Genomic DNA, 22,109 nt, shown 5'->3' on the forward strand with positions numbered 1-22,109 from the left:
TTCATTCACTCATGGGTGCATTCATGGAGTTTTTCATTTCTTTCTTAATATGTCCATATGTTTGTTCATTTATTCACTTGTGAAGCCTTTGTCTTTTAAATCAGCTACTGTACATATCTTCAAAGAACTAAAAGAAACCGTATCTAAAGTATTAAAGAGAGGTATGATGACAATGACTCATCAAATAGAGAATATCAATAAAGAGGTAGATAATACAAAAATTCTGGAGTTGAAAAGTACAGGAACAATTTTAAAAATCACTAGATAAGGCCACATATTTGAGCTGGTAGAGAAAGAATCAATGTACTTGAAGGTAGGACAATAGAGATTATCCAGTCTGAAGAACAGAAAAATAAGGAAGAAAAACTAACAGAGCCTCAGAAACCTGTGGGACCATCCAATGTACCAATATATGCATAATGAGAATCCCGGAAGGGAAAGGGGCAGAAAAATCCTTGGAGAAATATGACCAAAAGGTCTTAAATTTGATGGAAAATGTTAATCTGCACATCCAAGAAACTAAACAAACTCTAAGCAGGATAAATTCAAAGAGCTCCACACCTAGACACTCATACTCAAACTGTTTAAAGGCAAAGGCAAAGAGAAAAATTTGAAAGCCAGCCAGAGAAAAACAACACATTATAAGGGAATCTCAGAAGGATTGAGACTTCTCATCAGGAACAATGAAGGTCATCCATCCCTCCCTCTAGCCAACCATGTCTCTGCTCTCATCCATTTGCCTATAGCCATCCATCTATATACACATCCACCAAATATCCATATAAACAGATCCTTCCTCTCATCATCTGTTTACTAATACATCTATTCATTCATTCATTCATTCATTCAACCAACCAACAGTTATATAACCAATACTACAGATGTTTAAGATCAGGAAATCTTCAGGGAAACTTCAGGAGAAGTCTCAAGAGAAAGTTTGGGAGGAGGGTTTTCTGATCCCCTCTCCTTACCACAGTGAGCCAGCAGGTCTTGATGAAATTCAAGCAAATCCTGTTGCATCTCTTCAGGAAGAGGACAATCTTCCACTTCCTCGCCATCTTTGAAGTGCACTAGCATGTTGATCTAGGAGAAGGTCAAAGGTGAACATGAGGGTCAGAGGCCCAGAATAGGAACGCTGTGGTCAAGGATCAAAGATCTCATTGTGAGTCCTTGCCTAAGGTCATGACTCAAATGTGAGTTAATGAAGAATATCTGAGAGATGAGAGGTGTGAAAGGGGTCAGGGTCAGTCTGGATGACTCAGAGGTCAGGTCGATTCAGAGAGAGGCAGGAGAGTAAGAGATAAGCAAATCAGTAGGGTCAGAGATCAAGCACAGGCTTAGAGGTCGAGTATCATTAGTGATCAGAGTAAGGGAGAGGGTGAGGCTGGGGTTTAGACAACAAGGCCTACTGGGGCCTGGGGTCAGAGGACCTGCTCCTGGGGTGGCGAGCGGAACTCTCGAGTACGTCGGGCAGTCTCAGCTGCAGACATGGTGAAGGCTTTCATGAGGAGGTGGTAGCGGTCCCGCTGGTTGCCCTGGAGCTTGTCCACATAGCGCTCTGCAAAGGCTGCCAGGGACTCCACGCGGTGCTGCAGCTCTTGGTCACAGAAATACTCCAGTAGATGGCACATCTGTGTGGACAGCCATGTACAGGAGGGATGGTAATGAGACCGTTAGGAATTCCTTGAAATTTTTCTTGCTTTCTCTCCCCTCTCCCTGGTTCTGCCCTGGTCCCCTCTCCATGTCTCATGCCTGGATCTTTAAGCCAGACTTCTCCAAGGTCTCATCCCTCCAGTTCACATCCCATTTGGAAACCAGAGAGATCATTTCGAGCCAGCAGCACTCCACTGCTTTATGCACTCCCACAGCTCCCCACGGCCTGGGGACACACCCAGACTCACACCTTACTAAACCCTGTGCCTCTCAGCCCAGATAGATGGAGGAAAATGGGAAGAACCAGCCCACCTGTAATTTCACAGACTCTGGCAATTTCATCTGGAGCAGCCCTTCCTCCAAGCTTTCTTCTTTGTCCCCTTCTGCTGTCTCCTCTTCCTCCTTTTCTTCATCTTCCTTCTCCTGTGCCTCCTCCTCCTCATCCTCCTCCTTCTCCTCTTCATCTTCCTCTTCCTCCTCCTCTTCCTCTTCCTCCTCCTCTTCCTCAGTGAATACTTCAGGCTCAATCATCTTCAATATCTGTTTCACATCCTCATCACCAAAGATACCCATCACCTACAAGACAAAGCCTGGGTCCTTCACCGCAGCCTGCAGAGCCTCCATCATTAAGTCCCCTTTCCATACCTGCTTCTTCTGCACTTGCCAGATTCATTCCTGCATTGGCTATATGGTTCCCCCCACAGGTAGGAATAGCATACCCCTGCCCTGCCATCCATCTTCCTTAAGATTTCCCTAGATCCACACCCTGTGTCCCACCAACATGGCCCAGACTATATATACAAATATGAGCACCTCTTTCTTCACAAATAAGTATCTTTTTGCCCACGCTTGAGCATATGTGACTCTGGAACACACCTACACCCGATAGAGGCCCTTATAACTCCTAGCATATGCCAGCTCTCAGTGAACATAATGAAAATGCTAACAGATGGAAGGAAAGTGGAAAAGGGAAGAAGAGTTGGTTAAGAGAGAGATGGATGAATGGGAGAAGGACAGCGTGGCTGGGTGGCTGAATTAATACATGGAATAGTAGGGGGTTAAAGGGGAGATGGAGGGGTGGGTAATGGACAGAGAGGGGAAAGTAAAGGTGGAGGAAAAGATGGGTGGATGGATGACAAAGGATAAATGATGTATAGGTGGGTAGGTGGATAGGTGGTTTGATAGACTCATGAGCAAGTAAATTAGTAGATAGGTAAATAAATAGATGAGTAAATAGCCATGAGGAGGTGAGAATGGATGGATGGATAGGTGAATAGGTTCGTGTATGAAAAGTTAGATAGAGGGATACGTAAATGAGTTATTAGATGGGTATGTGAATGAAAAAGTACATGAAATAAAGGATGAATAGAAGGTTGGAGAATGGGTAGATTGGTGAGTGGATGAATGGGTGTAGGTGGCTGGATGGATTTGTGGGTAGGTGGATGGGTATACATGCATATGAAGAGAAATGCATGGATGGATGAACAGGTATGTAAAAGATGAAAGAAAGGATGGTCTTTAGATGGGTGGATGGATGGATGCACAGGTGGAATGGAAGATGACGACCAGTTGTATAAAAAGAAATATAGATTAATAAATAAATGGGTAGATGGATAAATGAGTAGATGGAATGATGGATGGACTGACTGTATGAATGAATGGAAGGCTGTATAGAAAACTAGATTGAAAGCTGGATAGATTGGGGGATGGCTGGATGGCTGGATAGGTGGATGGATGGATGGATGGATATGTGGGTGGAAATGGAAGGATAAATAGATATAGATGCATATGGGAAGATGGGAGTATGTTTGAATGAACAGATGGATGGATGGAAGGGGAGTGGAGAATGGATGGATCGATGGATGGATGAATAATGGTTGGATAGAGGAATAGAAAGAAGAGATTAATAAACATGAACAGATGACAGATGAATGGATGGAAGAAAACGTGAATGAGGTATGAGTAGATGATAGAGGGAAAAACTGAAAGGTGGAGGATGTATGGATGAGGAGACAAATGGGTGGTTGGATGTATAAATGGGAGGGGGGTTGATGTATGTATGAACCAAGATGGCTGGCTGGATAGAGGAATAGAAAGAAGAGATTAATAAACATGAACAGATGACAGATGAATGGATGGAAGAAAACGTGAATGAGGTATGAGTAGATGATAGAGGGAAAAACTGAAAGGTGGAGGATGTATGGATGAGGAGACAAATGGGTGGTTGGATGTATAAATGGGAGGGGGGTTGATGTATGTATGAACCAATTATTTGAAATGTGGAAGGGTGAGACAGAGGGAAATAGGAGGAAGCTATTACCAGCAGGGTGGACACAAGCTTGAGCACGGGCACAAACTGGAACTCCACAGACCCCCCAACAGGGTCGCGTGCGTGCTGTCCGCCATCTCGCACCGCCTCCCCCAGCATTCTCAGTGCTTTGTCACGCAGGGCCTCCAGAGGGATGCTGGGACTGAGGCGGGCAGGGGCTTCTGCCACCCCAGCAACTGGCAGGGCAACCACGAAACAGGGGGGTGAGAAATGGTGTGGAGGCCGCAGCGAGGTGGTGACGCCAACGCCAGGCAGGCCGTGGCGGCGGGGACCATTATCTGCGCTTTTTCCAGATGGGAAGAGTGTGATGGCGCGGGTCTCAGGCGTGAGGGGCACGATGTACTCGGAGAGCATAGAGCGGCGGCTGCGGCAGGCACTTTCGAGGTGGATGCTGATGAGGAGGTCGTAGTAGCCAGCACGCAGCGGGCCAGGCAGGTGCGCGTCCTCCAGGGCGTGCAGCAGCTGCGCCTGGTCCACGTGGCTGCACAGAGCATGCGCCACGCGGTTGTTGCCCAAGGCGCACACAGCGCGATAGAGGCGGAGGGTGTGGGAATGGAACCGCTGCAGGTTCAGGCGCTCGGACAGCTCCAGGATGTCCATGCACCTGCAGGGGAGATGGGCCACAGACAGGGACAGAGCGGGCGGAGGAGGTGGGAGACAGACACGGACCACAGAAAGGAAAAGAGGCGTTTAGGTGAGTGTTGCTGATCCCAGCGGGGAATCCCAGTGTTCTGCTGGGCCAAGGTTCTGCGAGGTCTGTAGAGCTGGGTCTAGGAGTCTCAATGGTTCTGGAAATCCTTAAGGGGTCTGAGGAAGCCCTGAGAAGGTCTGGCGCTCTCAGGTATCAGACTCCACAGAGAAGATCTGGTGAGATGTATCTGGGAAGCTGGGATTGGGCCTGAACTCCTCTCTGGCAGGTCTGAGTACCTGAGTTATGTCTGAGCACCACTGGAATGTAAATGCCACTGGGGCAGGATATATCTGCCTGTTTTTTTTTTTTTCTTTTATTTTGTTGCTATATTCCCAGCACCTAAACAAGGTTTAGCATATAGTAAGTGCTCAATAAATGTTTGTTGAATGAATAGATGGGTGTGTCTGGGCCCCTAAGGATGAGTCTGAGCCTGCTGAGTTGTATATGCACATTACTAGAGTGTCTTTTTACAAGGGCTTGGTGTCTCCAGCCCAGAATGACACCGGTCACATAGGAATTCAGAGCTGTTTGTCGAATGAATGAATAAAAGAAAGATGAGGTATGTTAGAAGCCGCCCAGAGTGAGTCTGAGGTCCCTGACTGTCCTCAGTCCTAAGGGCATTCCCGCATCCATGTGAATACATCACCACCCAGGTGTGTCTGGGTTGCCTGGAGTGGGTTGGGGAGCTCCACGGAATACATCCAAAGTTCCCCTGGGTGTGTCTGAGAGGCCCTGGGGTGCATCCAGGCCTCTCTGAGTCATGTCTGGGACCCTCTGAGGTGCACTTGAGGCGCCCGGGTGTTGTGTAGGCTCTTCGATGTGGGTCTGGGCTCCCTATGATGGGTTTGGAGCCCCATGATGTGGGTCTGGGCCCCTGAGATGTTGTCTGTGGTCTACTGAGAAGGGTCTAGGGTCCCCTAAGATGGGTCAGGGGTCCACTGTGATGGATCTAAGGCTCCCTGGGGTGTTCTCTGGGGACAGTAAGGCAGGTCTAGGGCCTTCTAGTGTGTTGCCTGGAATCCCGAGGTAGTGATGGGGGGCACTGAGTTGGACCCAGACCTCAGGGGGCTTGCAGAACCTCCCCCCACCCCAGGGTGGTTGGGCTGGCCCTGACCGGTTCTCCTCAGGGATGTGCAGTGCCATCATGATCAGCGGCTCCTGGCACTGCACGGCCCAGCCCAGCCGCTCGCCGGCTCGCTGTGTCTCCACGTGCAGGAAGCGGTTGGGCATGCGGCTCCAAGAGATGGGCATCAGCATCTGCACCTCGAGCCGCGGCGGGCACTGTGGAGCTGAGTTCTTGCGCTCGCTCAGAAACATGGCGGCCGACAGTGGCATGATGTTCTGGGGGCACAGGACACGGGTCAGGATACCCAGCCCTCTGTCCTGCCCCCCTGCTTCCAGGGAGATACCTCTTGGATGGCCCCCTCCCTTCGGCCACTCTGGCAGCCTGACCTGCCGCACCTCCTGCCTTGCCCCATCACTGCGCTCTCACCTTCTGCTTCCCCAGCTCAAACTGGATGACGTTCTGGTGTGTGGGCAGGACAAAGACGGCAGGAAAGAGCTTCGTGTTGGGTTCCACCTGGCAAGGGAGAAGAGGGCAGGGTGAGGAAGGGTGAGCTGGAAGTGGGACTCTGGAACCCAAACCCCAGGGGCTGACTGCCCTATGCCGATCCTGCTGGTGTCTGCAGATCCAAGCTCGGCCACTGCAGGCTCCACGATGGCCTTGAGGTCACCCTTGGGATGCACTACCTCTGATCCAGCCGGGACAACCTCCTCCAACTCCCCCGGGTCAACCTGTTGCCTGGGCCTCTGTGAACATCATGCCTCCTACTGAAGAGGAATTTTCCACTCAAAAGGCTAACCTTATAATCAGCTCTTTGTTCTGCGTCTGTAGATAGCTTGCTGCATAGGCCATAGGGCAGGTAACCTCAAAATTAACTAAAGACTCATTCTCCCTTTTGCTTGTTCTGTCTAGATAACAGATGTATTGCCTAAGTTCCTGTCTGAAAATCTTTTGTTCTGTGACTGTCTGTAACCCATAGCAACTCCCATGGTCTGTATAGCAAGGTTACCCCTGGCTAGCTCTTCTGGGGCAGCCGGTGTAATAAATCTGATTTCTCCAACTCTCCGAGTGGTGCTTGGTTTCTAACCAGTCTGATTTTTCTGCAACACTCCCATGAATGCCATTCTCGTTTCTCTCCCAAACGTACTCATTCTCTAAAATCCAGAAAGCGTCGTCTGACTGGCCTCTCCGATCTTCCCAGTGGAACCCACTCAGCCTCCACCATCTGGGAAGCAGTCTTGCCCAAACCGAACCTGATCTAATCTAACCTCTGGACCCAGTTTCCAGTTTCCAGGAAATACAGGAGACAGAGGAAAATGTAAAAAGGACACCACAGGGATGTGGCAGCCAGATCTGTCTGTGGGAAACTAGGCCAGCACTGTTCAGATGGCAACATACACAAGAATCTCCTGGGATTTGTTAAAACGCAGATTTGAGTCAGCGGGTCTGGGGTGGGACCTGAGATTCTGCATTTTTTAAAAAGATTTTTTCAGTTACAGTTGACGTACACTATTATACTAGTTTCAGATGTATAATATAGTGATTAGACATTTATATACCTAACCAAGGGATCACCCTAGATAAGTCTAGTACCCATCTGACCCCATACAGTTATTACAATATTACTGACTATGCTCCCTATGCTGTACTTTCCACCCCCGTGACTGTTTTTATAACTGCTAGTTTGTACTTCATCCCCTCACCTTTATCATCCAGCCCCCACCCCGCTTCCAGTAGGTGACCATCAGTTTGTTCTCTGTACCTGAGTTTGTTTGTGTTTTGCTTGTTCGTATGTTTTGTTTTTAGATTCCACATATAACTGAAATCATACAATATTTTTCTTTCTCTGTCTGACTTATTTCACTTAGCATAATAACTCTAGGTCCAGACATGTTGTCGCAAAGGGCAAGATTTCATTCTTTTTTTTTTATGGATGAGTAATATTACATTGTGTATATGTACCACACCTTCTTTATCCATTTGTAAATTGATGGCCACTTAGGTTGCTTCTATATCTTGGCTATTGTAAATAATGCTACAGTGAACATAGGGGTGCATATATCTTTGCAAATCAGTGTTTTGGATTTATTCTGATAAATACCCAGAAGTGGAATTGCTGGGTCATATGGTAGTATTTCTTTTAATTTTTTGAGGAACCTCCATACTGTTTTCCACAGTGGCTGCACCACTTTCCAGTCCCACCAGCAGTGCATAAGGGTTCCCTTTTCTCCACATCCTCACTGGCACTTGTTGTTTGTAGATTCATTGATGGTAGCCGTTCTGATAGGTGCATGATGATATCTCATGGTGGTTTTAATTTGCATTTCCCTGATGACTAGTGATGTCGAGCATCTTTTCATAGAGATTCTACATTTCTAACAAGTTCCCAGATGATGCAGACTCTGCTGGTCCAAGGACCACACTCTGAGGAACAAAGCTCTAAAGACAGACAGGCTGGTTTCTTCAACAATACATTTCAAAGAAAGAGAGCGGGGTGGATGGGGAAATAAATATATGAAAAGAGAATCAAAGGACATCACAACTAATTAAAATACATGACGTAATTTTGATTCCAGTTCAAAGAAACAAATGGTAAAAAGACGTTTTCGAGACAGAAATTTGAACATGGGCTGGATATTTGGTGATATTTAAGAATTATAAGGTTTTTAAAAGATGATAATGGTATTGCGGTTATGGTTTTTAAAAGAATCTTTATCTTTTAGAGATGCATACTGAAAAGAGATGAAACGATGTGAAGTCTGGGATCTCCTTTAAAGTCATCTGGTTGGTGTGGGAGTGAGGGCGGGAATGGGGGTAGGGATGGAGGAAGCCTGGCCGTGAACGGATGATAATTGAAGCTGTGATATGGGGACATGGAGGTTCATTATGCTATTCTATTTCTGTATATTTTTTAAGTTTTCCATTCAAAGTAAAGTTTTTAAACATCCAACTTAGATGGATTAACGGATGGTAGATGAATGAATATGTGATAAAGCCAGTGTAGTAAATGCGGATGGTAGATTCTTGGTAGTGGGTGTATGGGAGTTCGCTGTACAATTCCTTTCATTTTGTGCTATGTTAAAAACTTTCCGTAATAAAATGTTTAAAGGGAAAAGCCTACCTTAGGATTCTGGCCCACCCTAGGGTGTTCCCTGATTGGCGACTGGTGGCACCCAGCCTAACGGGATACAGACCTCTCTCTAAGGTCAAGGCCCTGTCTCCTTATTTTTGGGCCTCAGTTCAATGAGTAGTTCAATGAGGAAGTCTCCCAGGGGCCTGCCAGCTCTGGCTTATCCTGAGGACAGACTAGGTGCTGTTTTTGTCCTGACTCCGGCCTCCAGGAGTATCTGAGAGGGTTGTCCCAGGATGCCGGGACATAAGAGTGCTACTGCTAAGTCGCACAAGACTGGGCTCACCTGGAAAAAGGTGTTGCTCTCCTTGCCATTGGCTGTAAAGGTCATTAGGCCAGTGGCCAAGTCCACCAGGCAGCCAATGACAAGGTCCGTGTGGCTGATCCGGCCCTGCTGCCCAGAGCTCACGAAGTCCCCGCCCCACACCATGTAGCAGTTGCTGCACTTGAGGCTGGAGGAGAGAGGGGTGGTCAGTACACAGATCCTCAGCAGAGGCTTTTGGACCCTGGACACCCCCTTCCCTGAGCTCCTGGAATATCATAACCTCAGAGCCCATCCCCAAACTCCTACCACCTGCAGACATGAGCACCGAACCTCTCACCCCAGACCCTGAGCCCCTTGGAGCTAGAATTCTTAGGAGCTGGTGGAGGGTTCTGGAAGGAGGAGAAAGAAGGGGAGCAGGAGGAGAGAAAAGAGGAGGGAGGTAACGTAGAAAGAGGAGGGTGAGATGACAAAGGAAGAGTAAACAGAAAAGAAGAAATGGAAAAGGAGAGGAGGGAAAAACAGAGCAGGAGCCATTGTAGGAAAATAAACAGGAAGAGAGAAGAAGGAGCATGAAATGTTCTGAGCAAGGTGCCCAGTGCTGACCTCCCGCACCCCACAGTCCCCACACCTCCCCGGCACCTGCTGTGGATGTTGCCTTGTTCGTCCCCCATTGTCACCGTCACTGCCCGGACCTTGCTGAGGTCGAAGTTCATGTCGTGCTGATGGTAATCGGGGGTGACCCAGCCCACCCACACGCAGCTGGGCTCCTGACCAGCAAAGACCCTCACGGAGTAATAGTACTGGAGAGACAAAGGAGGGACCAGTGGTCAGTTCGGAAGAAAGGTGACACAGGACTCCCCTGGGACTCTAAGTGGGTTTCTCTGGATTCTCAGTGTCTTCTGATGGTTGAACAAGAAGTTGCCGGATTGGAGAACCATTGGATCTATGTCTTTTTGTTTCTGTGTCTACTGAGATACTTCTAAATTTGGGGATCCTTTGGGACTATTTTGTGATATGCCCGAATTCGAATCCCTCCCTAGGTTACAGCAAAGTTATTAATAAAGATTGATGAATAGCTCACTGATTAGCTTCCAAATTAACTCACTTAATTCTTACAATCACTATCATGTTGATACAATTTCTATTCCCATTTTGCTGATGGGAAAACCATGGAGCTTCCGTAGACAAGAAAACATACAGCGAACATGTGACTTACCTGAGTGGCACCCAGGTCACCCATGATCCCAACCATTAGGCTGTTTGTCTCAGAAAATATTCCAGATTTGGGGAATCTCAAAATTAGATTGAGATAATTGTGAATTTTGGTTCCCAGGAATATACTAGGATAGCTATCAAATTTGAAGGTATTGAGTTTACATGGGTAAAGTTGGGGTTCCAAGTCCATATTGGTTTATCCCTTGAATTTTTGGATCCCTGGGAGTTATAGCAATGTGCCTTATAGCTTCATAGTGTTCCCAGCAATATGGATTTAGGGGTTCAAAGGATTAAATCAGAGTGTGCTGTATTTGGGGGCCTCTGGTGCATATCGAGATGTTTCCAGGTATGGGCAGTTACTGCGGATCAGAGCATGGAATTTGGAAAGCTGAGGGGTCCCCAAAGTTGAAGGTCCCCAGTTCACACCGTGGTGGTGTTGAGGATGATCTCAGGGTCATCACGGTCATCGGCGGGCACCACCTCGCGAGGGAGTCGGGGCAGAGCGGGGGTGGCTGGTGTCTGAGTCATCATGGCGGCCTTCTTGGCCTTGAATAAGAACCTGGTGGTGGGGAGAGGTTGTGTGAAAACCAGATCTCAAGCCCAGCCCCCCATCCTACCCACCACAACATTCATGTCCCTCATCTGTTCTCCAAGGCCTTGCCTCTAGAGGAATGATTCCCAACTGTGTCAGCCTAATCCATTCTGGAGGTGCTGTGCTTGTGTATATTTGGTCACCCAAATTCAGAGGTGCCTCTGGGAACATGGAGGTTCCCTTTGGGGCATATGGTGGCTCCCCCAAGTCAGCATTTCTCATATGTGTTTCTCATATAGGTGCTAAAGGAATTTAGGAAAGGTCAATTCTTCATGTGTAGCACCGTCTTGTACTCTGAAGGCAGGTAGAATCCCTGGAGACCCCAGCAGCAGCACCCTTGAAACTATGGTAACCAGAATCTTCCATCGTTTCTAAACATCCCTCAAAAGACACAGAGCTACATCTCATTGAAAACCACCACCATAGTAGGGGAGAAGCAGATTTCATTTCAATTCAAGTTTAATGCCTTTTGAAGGTCTCCCCTGAAGTAGTTTTTCTGGGGGGGTACATTTGGGACACAGAAATGACCTTAATTTAGAAGGCCACTAGTGTTCACCACGATACCTTAGGGTATGGTTAGCTCTTCCAAGAAAATGAGATCCCCCCTTTAGTGTTCACAGTTAATGACGTCCATTGGGTGAAATGCTTTGAGGCCCACCAGGTACCCCAAGGACAGTGGACTTCTCCATAGGTATAGCGTGGTACCCGATTTTACATTCTCAGGGAAATTAGATCTTCCCAGGAAATATGGCATTCACTAGAGACATGAAAGGCTCTCTGAGTATTCTGACTCACTTAGAGTATATGGGGTCACTTTAGGATACAATGGGGTTTCTCAAATTATTGAGGCTGCCTAACTGGGGTCCTAGGACAGACCACAGGCTCCATCCTGCCCCGCCCTTGACTCACCCTCTCTTCTTGTTCTTCTCTGTGGTGGCATCCTTCTCATTCTCTGCCCTGACAGGTTGGGCCTCTACCCCAGCCTGGGAGGTGGCCCCGGGCAGCCCCTCCTTGGCAGTTCCCTCTTTGCCCCCTTCGGTCTCGCCCCAGCGCCCAGCCGAGCGGCGCAGGTTTTCGTAGTCGGTGTCCGGTTCCGCTGCCCGGGCCTCGTCTTCGGCAGGGGGCTGCAGGCCGGGGGACGCCAGCGGGGTGGCCCCTGCAGTGCAGCGGAAGTGCTGGTGGAACTGGACTGGAAGGCTCAGCCGGAGGAAGAGCATCTCCACCAGGCTGTTCTGGGAGCCCCAGGTGCGGTGGCTCAGGCGCAGGCAGGGGGGAGTGTCCACAGTGCCGTCCATACGGGCCACCTGTGGGGGGTGCAGGAAGCACGGAGCCTGGTGGATGGGCTAGGCCATTGTCCTAAGCCTGGTTACACACGGAGCCACCATTAGGCCTCAGAGCACCTGTGAGAGAGTCAGCCAAAGGTATCCCCTCCTCTGGGTGGATGAGCTCTCCATGGGGCACACAGCTTGACCATAGGGTATGTTCAGCCCTCTGTCAACCTTTGCCTGGGCAGTGGCTGCCCTGGTCAGACACTAGGATCACTTGGGGAGCTTTTAAAACCTACCTATGCACAGGCCTTACTCCAGACCAAGCCATCCCCCCACCCATCTATCCATCTATCCATCCATCCACTCACCTATCCACCTGTCCACACATCTATCCACCTATCCACCCGTCCATCTGTCCACCTGTCCATTCTACAAATATTTACTGAGCACCTACTTTGTGTCAGGCACTGTTCTAAGTGCTGGGAACACAGCAATGAACAAAACAAAGACCTTGCCATCCTAATTTCTAGGGAGAGCAGCCCAGAAGGGTCAGAGTTATGTAAAGCCTCCCCAGAAAAATTTTTGTTAAACTTGTATGTGGAAATATGACACTCAGAAAAGTGCACACGTCATAAGTGAACAGGAAAGTGAGTTTTCAGATCAAACACACCTGTGTGTCCAGCACCCAGAAGGAGAAACAGAGCACAGCCAAGGCCCCAGGAGCCCCCTTGCTGCCTGTTTAGTCACCACCTCTCCAAAGACCATGAGGGATTCTGATGAGGGAAATGCCTAAATGAGAGACCGGAACTGGTAGAGGACAGATGCATGTCCTGTGCCCTCCAAGTACAGACTCTCAAAAGTTTTCTGGAGACTCCGTAACCAGATGGAGCGGTTTCTTTCTTTGATGCCCTCCCTAAGTTGACCTCCTCAAGGACTGATTGCTGAGATAGACCTCTGTGGTCCTCACCAGCCAAAGAATTCACCCCAAAACTGTGTAACCAAAGTTGGCTGTTCCCACACTGCCTGCAGGGTCTCCTCTCTCTCATAAATCCTGTTCGGCCTTTACTTCTTGACAACAGTCCATTGAGTGTCTCCCTCCTGTGATCTGTGCACACAGTAACTAAATGTCTGAGTTATCCTTTCAAAGTAACACCCTCCTGACTTATCAAACCACAGATTAGCTTTGCCTGTTCTTGATCTATGTACAAATGGGATCCCATGGTCTGTGCTCTTTTGCGTCTGACTTCTTTCAGTCAACATTATGTCTGCGAGATTCATCCACATGGTTGTGTGTATGTGAGTTTATTCATTCTCACTATTGTCTAGCATTCTGGTCTTTGGGTTGAGAACATCATCTGGCAGTGGCAGGAATTGGGAAGTTCGGATCTATTCCACCATCCTCTCCCACCCCAGCCACCTCTCCGGTCTACCTGCCTCCACTCCTCCCTCCTACAATCCACTGTCGATAGGGACCTTTCCAAAACCCAAATCTAAACTGGATATTCCCCTGCTTAAAACCCTCCCATTTTTACCTTGTCTTAAAATGCCCCCCAAAATTACTTAGTAATTACAAAGAGAAAGATAGTAACTTTTCAGTGCAGAAACCTGGCAGATAACATCTTAATCAAACAGTGAATGTTAACATGATTAGTAATAAGATATAGTGACATCAGATGCCTCCTGGTATCCTGCATCAGGCCGTGGTGTTCCTACCAAATATGCAGAACCTGAACCTAATTATGGGGAAACATCAGACAAACCAGAATTGAGGGATAGTCTGCAAAATTACTGGCCTATACTCTTCAAAAAACGTCAGTGCCACGAAAGACCAAGAAAGATTCAGAAACATTCTATTTTAAGACTAAAAAGACATAACAACTAAATGTGACATGTATTCCTGGATTGGACCATAAAAATAACAAAGGACATTATTATTACCACAATTTAAAAATTTTGAATACGGATTGTAAATTAGGCGATAGTATGTATCAATGTTAAACTTCCTGATTTTCATAACTGTACTGCATGCAGTTCTGTAAGAGCATAGCCTGTTCTAAAGAAATGTATATCGAAATATTTGGGGGTAAAAAGGCATGATGGCTCCGACTTACTCAGAAGATTCAGAAAAGAGAAAGAGGAAGATTATATGAGAGAATGAGTCAGACAATGCCACAGATGGGAAGACTGAGCCTCAGCAAGAGATGGTCACATGCCCACAGTAAGAGGCCAAGTCCGGCTCTGTCTGATTCTAAAGCTGAGCTGCAGTCACATAGAGTTCAAGTTCTTCCCAGAAGGAGAGAAGGACTATCACTTTGGGCTATGTGGGGTACTTATGGTTAGAGTGTGACCTTGGGTTAAACCTTGGGAAAGAGAAGCATGAGAGGCTAAAAATCAGGATACCAGGATTAATGAAGAACTACTAAAAACTAACTAACAAACAAACATAACAATTAGTAAGGAAGGTGTTAAAATGTACCCAAGGATTGCTATTTCTTTACATCTTGTTCTAGGATCAGATCATTATAAGGACTGGGAATTTCCACTGAGGTCACTTAATCCAGCTTTTCTTTTCTCCCTTTCCCCACTTTATAGGCAAGGTACCCAGAGCTCAGAAAGGTTATGGTTTGCCAAGGTTACATCCTGAAAGGCAGCCCTGGGAGCCCATTACCCTGCCACCCCCTTGTACACAGCTTATGAGCTAATGTGGAAGGAGAAACTCAGGGAAGAGAACCGTGAGAAGAATAAGGTTTGGGGCAGAGCAGAGAGTAGTAAGTGGAGTCAGTCCTCACCTCATAGTGGGGGTGCTCAAGGGGCACAGCCTCAAACTGGGGAAGGCTTTTGCTGAACCAGGTGGTGACCGGGCGCTGCATGTTGATAGCGAATGGCTCAAAGCCTTCCTGGAGACCGCAGATGGCAAAGAACCGCAGGGAGCTCACGTCCTGACCCAGATTCAGGTGACCCACCTGGCCAGGTCCCAAGCTGCACACGGGCAGGAAGCCTGGTGGGAGGGGATGGATGGGCAGGAGTGAGGATAGGCAGGGCTAAGGCAGTCAGGGGGAGGAGGTACTGTGGAAGGAAGCAATGGAAGAGTAGGAGGTTGGAGAGGGCAGTGTAGGGTCAGGTGAGGTGGAAGAAAACCAGACAGGGGCCATGAGGCCAGCCCTCACCATCCCCAATCTCGATTTCCCGGAAGGCTGTTTCGGAGCCCGAATCGGACATGAGGATCTCGCCATTGAGGGTGAAGATAATGGTGTTCTCTGTGAGGTCGATCATGCAGCCCACGACATCACCCGACTGCCAGGGGCGCCCAAATGGTTCACTGCCCAAGTGCCAGCGCTGGCCCTGTGAGGAGGCGAGGGGACGTCGTGGTGTGGGAGAGACATATAGAGAAATAGAGATGTACAGAGAAATGGAAGCAAGGAGAGATGCGTAAAGATACACATGCAAGCCCGTGAGACAGAAGGGAAGTCACCCCCACAGTGTCTCCCATCTTTTCCCGCATTTGCATTTATGATCCAGAACGTAAGGGACAGGTTTTCATGCTGTCATTTCCCACTAATCTCTGTATCGCATCCCTTCTGCCTGGGTTCTCTGCAGTGTTCATGGCTGAGGCTGGGGTTATGCAGATAACCAAAGCGGGTGTGGGGGCTTTGGGGCAGCAGCAAGTAGAGGAATGAAAGCCTATCAGTGTCCTTCACATAGACCCATATATACCCACATGCCCCCCAAATACGTAAATGAATAATGAGAAGGATGGATGGGAGCAGGGTGTTTGGCTGGATGAAAGATTAAAATGAAAGTTGGGTTTCCATGGGTTAATACAGGGAAGGAAGAAGGTAAAGATAGACAAATAGATACGTGGATGTACGTATGTGTGTCTGGATGGAAGAGTGGGTAGGTGGATGGATGGATGGGTAGATAAATAGATGAATTGATGGATGCATGCATTAAATTACTGGATAAATGGATAGATGAATGAAATTGCAAACCAATTAAATAAGTGAGTGGCTAAATTAACATAAATAAACGGTGGGAAAGTGTATGGTTAAGTGATTATCTGGACAAATGAGTAGATGGATGGATGATTGAATTTGTGGATAGATGAATGGATGAATGGACAGATGGATGGTTGGACGGAGATAGACGGTGGATGGATATATGCATAGACAGAGAAAGAGAGAGAAAAGGATGGTGGATGGATAGGTGTAAAGGTAGATGCGGGGATAGGTGGACAAAGTGGGGCACAGACAGGGGCAGGGTTGGAGCTGTTGGGGGGACTACAGGGCCTGGCAGGAAGGAGCCCAGAGAAGTACCTACACGGTGCCCGTTGAAGACATAGGCCAGCTCATCAGCTCCCAGCTCCACATCAGGCCGCAGCTCGGGCCTTGCCCAGCCCACTCGCATCTCGCCTGTGGTGACCGCCTCAAACTCGAAGTACCAGCGGCCGCTCTGCACCACATAGGATTTCTCTGCCCGGAAGATGCGCACCCGGTCCCAGCGAGACTGGCTCTCCACCAGACCTACACGCGGGGCCAGGCAGAGTCAGACAGACTGGGTGGGGAGCGGGTCCCCAAATACCAAGAGGATGGTAGGAGACACCAGAGAAGGGAAGGACCTTGGCCGGCTTGGGGGAATAGGGCCAGTTTCTTGGTGTTAGAGGAGAAGAGTTGGGGGATCTCAGGCTAGTCGGAGAAAGGCAGGAGGGACCTGCTGAGTGAGATTCCTTCCTTTTTGTCTTTAGCAGCCAGAGCTCTTACAGAAGAGACACTGACAGAGACGTAGAGGGAGACAGTTGGGTTAGTCATGGTCATAGTCTGGCGTTAAGGGTCAAGATTAAGTTCGAAGTTTAGAATCAAAGGTTGAGAGCTGGATCAGAGAGAGGAAATCAGAGTTAGGGTCAGGGAAAAGATAGAAACTGGATTTGGGACCAGGGGTTGAGAAATTGAACTGGGGACCACAATCAGGGTTAGGGATCAATGTTAGGTAATGGATGTGGTTAGAGGCTGAGTCTTCGATTGGCTGGCTCCATGTTGTAGCTATAGTCCAGAGGTTAAGGGTTAGGGGTCATAGCTGGGGGCATCGAGGACTGGAATCAGAGGTCAGAGGTCAGGGTCAGTACTCAGTGGGCTCCTGGTCTGGCAGCTTGGTGTTGTAGCCATAGTCCGGGCAAAGCTTGAGTTAGGTCAAGGTCAGTAGTCAAGACAGGATTCAGAGTCCGGGACAGAGTAAGGGTCAGGGTTGGGGAGAGAGGATCATTGTTCCAGATGTAGCCCATCCAAGGACTGAGTTGGGTCAGAGATCAGTGGTCAGGGTCATGGTAGGCACCAGGGTCATGGGCTAGAGGTCAACACTCACTGGGCTCCTGGTCAGGCGGCTCAATGTTGTAGCCATAGCCCAGCAGGGTGCGCACGGCCTGGCAGAGGCTGTCTCTGTTGCTGCGCTTGGTGGCCTCGTCCAGTAGGCGGTAGGGCACGAGGCGAGGGTTTCGGCGTGCGGGGATGTCCTGCACGGCACTGTAGCTCCAGCCCTGGGACACACGGTCTCGTGCCCACACATTGTGCCCGTTTTCTGCCAGCCTGTCCACCAACGTGGTCTGCGCCGGTGTCAGCCGCACGTGGCTCAGGTCCAGGGGTGCTGGTTTGTACCCATTGCTCATCATGTACCTGCAGGTGTGGCGAGGATGGTGAGGGAAGCTCCCCCTCCACTCCGGGCTCCGTGCTATGGGATCCCTGACTTCAACCCTTGTTCCCAGGATCCCAGAAGCCCCGAGTTAGGGAATTTCTGACCTTTGATCTCTGACATCAGGGTTATATGACTCCCTTGAATAAGCTTTGAGATACCTGACCTCTGACCCCAGGATCCTGTGACCCTAGCAGTGGCTTTGATTCCATTGACCTCTGGCCTCTGTGACCCTTTCATTTTGATTTTGGGAGCCTCATCTCTGACCCTGGAATGATCTGACCACTCACCTCCAGTTTTGAAGTTTCTTACCTCTGACCCCAGGACCCTATTGCTCCAGACCCCTGGGAGTCCTTGACCTCTGAACCTGAGCCTCTATCCCCAAGACCTTTGACCTCTCACCTATAAGTTTAGTATCCCTTATTTACAACTATAACAACTTCTTACCTCTTTCCATTGATTCCGTGGCCTCAAATTAGAGAAACAACCTCTGCTCTCTCATTTTCCTGCCTCCATGGTAGAGTCTGACCCTGGGTCTTGACTCACTCCCACTCTCTCTGAAACTCCTGGCTTCACAACCCTAACACCCGCCCAGGACACTCACCACTGACTCCAGAGCCCTGACGCCTGACCCTATGACCTTCACGCTAACCTGCGGCCCCGTCTTCTCTGACCCCAGCCTCCCCACAAGACCCCTCAACCGCCCAACCCTCACCACAGCATCCCTGGACCCCCGCTATATTACCCAGATGGGACCCTGCCGCCCACACTCACGTCTTGGGGAGTTTTGTCTTCTTTAGGTTGTCCTCCGCCTTCTCATCTGCCATGCCCACGTGGCAGCCCAGCGCCAGCAGTGTCCTGGGGTGGGGGCGGGGCGGGGGACAGGAGAACAGTCTGTACCACACAGCCTCCTTCCCCCGGCCCCTCCCCCGCAGCCCCTGTTGCCCCGTCTGGAGCTCTAGCTCTCTCCACGGCTCCTCCCAGGCTTTCTGGGTGTCTTCGACCCCGCCTTTCTCTCTTAGCCTCTGTCGCTCTGACTCCTGTCTTTCCCTGTTTCTGTCTCTGTATCTCTGACTGCGTGCATCTTTTCCCATCTGCCTCTTCCTGCCTCTCTCTGCCTCTCTCTCTCTCTCTCTCTCTCTCTCTGATACACACACACACATGCACGCGTCTCTAAAGCCTGTACAGTACAGATGGCCACAGAAGAAAATTTCCCAGCCCCGCCTGCGGAGTCCTGTCTCTTTCACTTGTTGACCATCCGCTTTCTGCCTTCTTCTGCCCTCTGTCAGTTTCTGCCTCACAATCCCTTCCTCCTTCTCTCTCTGTCTCTCTTTCTGTCTCTCTCTTATCCTCTCTCTCAGTCTCTGTCTAACTCTTCCTGTCTCTCCTTGCCTTCCTCCCCACCAGCAGTTGGGCCCAGCCCCCGGCTCCACAGTGACCCCCTCACTTGAGCGTCTCCCCTGACATCTGCAGGTTGTAATTCCTCTCCGGCTCTGGTAGGCTGTGGAAGTTCACAAGACATGGGTGCAGCCTCTTATTGTCATCCCGAACCTGGAGAAACCCCAGGTCAAGTCCTCCATTCCCCTTCCCTCCCCACAACACTCTCAGACTACAACCCCTGACCTCCGCCCTTAGTTCTGCTACCCAAAACCCAAGGACCCTCCAGTGCCCTAAAGGCTCTTCCCCCAGCCACGGTCCCCTCCCCGCCTGACTCCCTCACCGGGCCGTAGGTCCAGCCTTGCTCGATGCGAGTCAGTGCCCAGAGTTCATGAATGTTCTCTGCCAGCTTCTCCCGAATACGCTCCAGATGGGGAGGCAGGACAATCTGGGGGCAGGGGATGTTCGTGAGTCTCTGAGTTCCCTCCAGGCTGCACGGTGACCCCTCTTGTGGAGAACAGTCCTCCAGCACACTCCTCTGACCTCGCTTGCTGTTCTGAGCCCCGCTCCCCATCACCTCACCCCGACTCCAGGACTGATGCTCAGCTGCTTAAGGACTTAGCATTGTCAGAATTAAGGGATTACCTGGGAATGGGTCTATCTCCCCCATGTCCTGGGAGCTCCAAGAGGACAAGACCTGGAGCCTCCTAAGTTTCTGCCATTTTCTCAGGCCTACCCAGCCTAGAGCTGGGCCCAGAGATGTTTAGGAAATATTTGCTGAGCGAATGGATGAATCTCTTTCCTTTTCTGTACAGTGAGGATCTGAACATTACTTAACTCATAATACTAACTTCATAAGGATTCAGTGAAGTCACCTCCATAAACTACTAAATGTTTTGTAGTTTATAGAAATGCCTGACACATGGTAGATGCCTAATAAATATTATATTGTTGCTGTTCTGCAGGCAAGAAGTGGTGATGCTTGGGTCAGGGTGAGCCATAGAAAGGAGAGAAGGGGGGTGGAGGGATGTTCAAGAGGCCAAACGAGCAGCCCATGAGGCTGACAAGGGGGCACGAGGGGGAAGGAGACATCCAGGAGGGAGTCCAGGGCTCTGGCCCGGCTACGGCGGGGATGGCAAGTTCATCCTAAAATAATATTACTACTACTACTGACAGGAACTGTATTGAGTACTTACTATTTACTTGGGACTGTGTTAAGCCCTTCACATATATTAATTCATCTAATCTTCATGGCAGTGCTACAAAGGAGGTTCTATTGTTACCCGCTTTTCCTCGGATGAGGAAACTGAGGCACCCAGAGGTGAAGCCACATGCCCAAGTGACACAGTGAAAATCAAACCTTATGGTCAAGCTTGAACATGACTTATGTCTGCTCCTATAGGGACATGCTTGGAGGGAAGGCAGAGAGTTTGGGTTGGGGTAACAGGAGTGGAAGAGGCCTGGGATAGAAGAGGTGCCCAACAAATCGTAGGCTTTGGAATCAGACCACCTGCGTTCCCATCAACTGTGTGACTTGCACTGGGTGCTTAACCTCTCTGGGCCTTGCTTTCCTCAGCTGTAAATTAGGGGTAATAATAGTCCTTTCTTTAGGGAGCTATAGTGAAGACTCCCTGAAACTGGGAGTCTGCCTTGAAAGAGTTCATTGTCTCCTCTCTGCTTCAGTTTCCTTATCTGTTAAACAATAAGGCTCCCAATTTCCAGGTCAGCTTCCCCTCCCCCCTCCTAAGGAAGTCTGCCTCACCCAGAACTCTTGGAGGGCCAGCAGTACCTGGACAGTGTCCACAGGGCAGGGCACAAAGTCGGTGTGTGAGAGGCAGCGGCTGGGGCCCACCAGGTGCGGCCCCCTTGGCCCCTCCCGCCGGTACTCCTTGATGGGTTCCAGGTGGAGTCGCTCTCGAGGGAGTACAGCCTCATGGCATGGGGCGTAGCCAGGCGGGGGAAGGAACTTGAATTCACCGTGGCGGCCACCAAGGAGGAACCGCACCCTGGATGGGAGAGCGGGGTCACTGGTGGGGCGGCTTACAGGGAAGAGTCTATGCTCAGTGAGGGTGAGGGAGCAATCCTGGGATCAGTGGAAGGTTCTGGGGAGACCTGAGGTCACTGGGCAGTCATAGGCTCATGGAGGCCATTTAGAAGTCAGAAAGGAAATTCCAAGGTCAAAGAGAATATCCGAGGCCAATAGGAATCATCAAAAGATCAAAAAAAGAAAATGTAGGGTCATTGGGGAGTTAATGCAAGGTCACAGGAAGGTCCTTTGGGGGAGCTGGGCCAATAGAGTATTTGGGGATATTGTAAGGTTTTTGGGAAACCAAAAAGGAAGTCATTTGGGAGTCGCCGAGAATCTGGCATAACTATGAGAAAACCATAATTGTCACTAAATAGTGATTGGGAAGTCATTCACAGAGCTTGAGGTCATTGGGAAAAGACTGAGTTATAGAGAGGTCTTTGAAATACTAGAGTCACTGAGTGGTCACTGAGAAATTATGGAATGACTGGAAGATCATTGGGAGATGCTGGGGTCACTGAGAACTTGTTAAGAGCATGGAGTCACTAGGAGAGTCCAAGATCGTTAGGAGGGGTTGGGGTCATTAGAAGATCACTATCAGATTCTGAAGTCATTTGAAGATCATTGGAATGGCATAGAGTCATTGGGACAGTCTAAGGTCATTTAAGAGATCATTGGGAGAGGATGGAGTTATTAGAAGGTAATTGTGAAATTTTGAGGACATTTGGATGTCGCCAACAGGACGCGGAGTTGGGGAGAAGCTGAGGTCATTGGGAGGGTCTGGGTCATTGGGAAGACACTGAGAGTGTCTGGGATCATGT

General features: G+C 49.3%; 1 protein-coding gene across 1 annotated transcript in view; it reads right to left on the reverse strand.

Moving 5' to 3' along the window:
• RYR1 (ryanodine receptor 1) overlaps positions 1-22,109 on the reverse strand; it is a 106,811-nt gene that overhangs the window by 65,855 nt on the left and 18,847 nt on the right. Inside the window, exons 20-37 of the mRNA XM_006911738.2 lie at positions 21,052-21,268; positions 19,606-19,710; positions 19,333-19,436; positions 18,660-18,743; positions 17,562-17,869; positions 16,524-16,726; positions 15,374-15,548; positions 14,996-15,204; positions 11,848-12,242; positions 10,773-10,905; positions 9,771-9,931; positions 9,153-9,318; positions 6,166-6,252; positions 5,788-6,014; positions 3,974-4,586; positions 1,966-2,229; positions 1,431-1,631; positions 972-1,083 (exon numbers count right to left, since the gene is read on the reverse strand). Coding sequence (XP_006911800.1) covers positions 972-1,083; positions 1,431-1,631; positions 1,966-2,229; positions 3,974-4,586; positions 5,788-6,014; positions 6,166-6,252; positions 9,153-9,318; positions 9,771-9,931; positions 10,773-10,905; positions 11,848-12,242; positions 14,996-15,204; positions 15,374-15,548; positions 16,524-16,726; positions 17,562-17,869; positions 18,660-18,743; positions 19,333-19,436; positions 19,606-19,710; positions 21,052-21,268 — 3,764 coding nt within the window. The remainder of the gene's footprint in view (positions 1-971; positions 1,084-1,430; positions 1,632-1,965; positions 2,230-3,973; positions 4,587-5,787; positions 6,015-6,165; positions 6,253-9,152; positions 9,319-9,770; positions 9,932-10,772; positions 10,906-11,847; positions 12,243-14,995; positions 15,205-15,373; positions 15,549-16,523; positions 16,727-17,561; positions 17,870-18,659; positions 18,744-19,332; positions 19,437-19,605; positions 19,711-21,051; positions 21,269-22,109) is intronic.

The sequence above is a fragment of the Pteropus alecto genome, unplaced genomic scaffold, assembly GCF_000325575.1.
Source record: "Pteropus alecto unplaced genomic scaffold, ASM32557v1 scaffold314, whole genome shotgun sequence".
NCBI classification, from domain to species: Eukaryota; Metazoa; Chordata; class Mammalia; order Chiroptera; family Pteropodidae; genus Pteropus; species Pteropus alecto.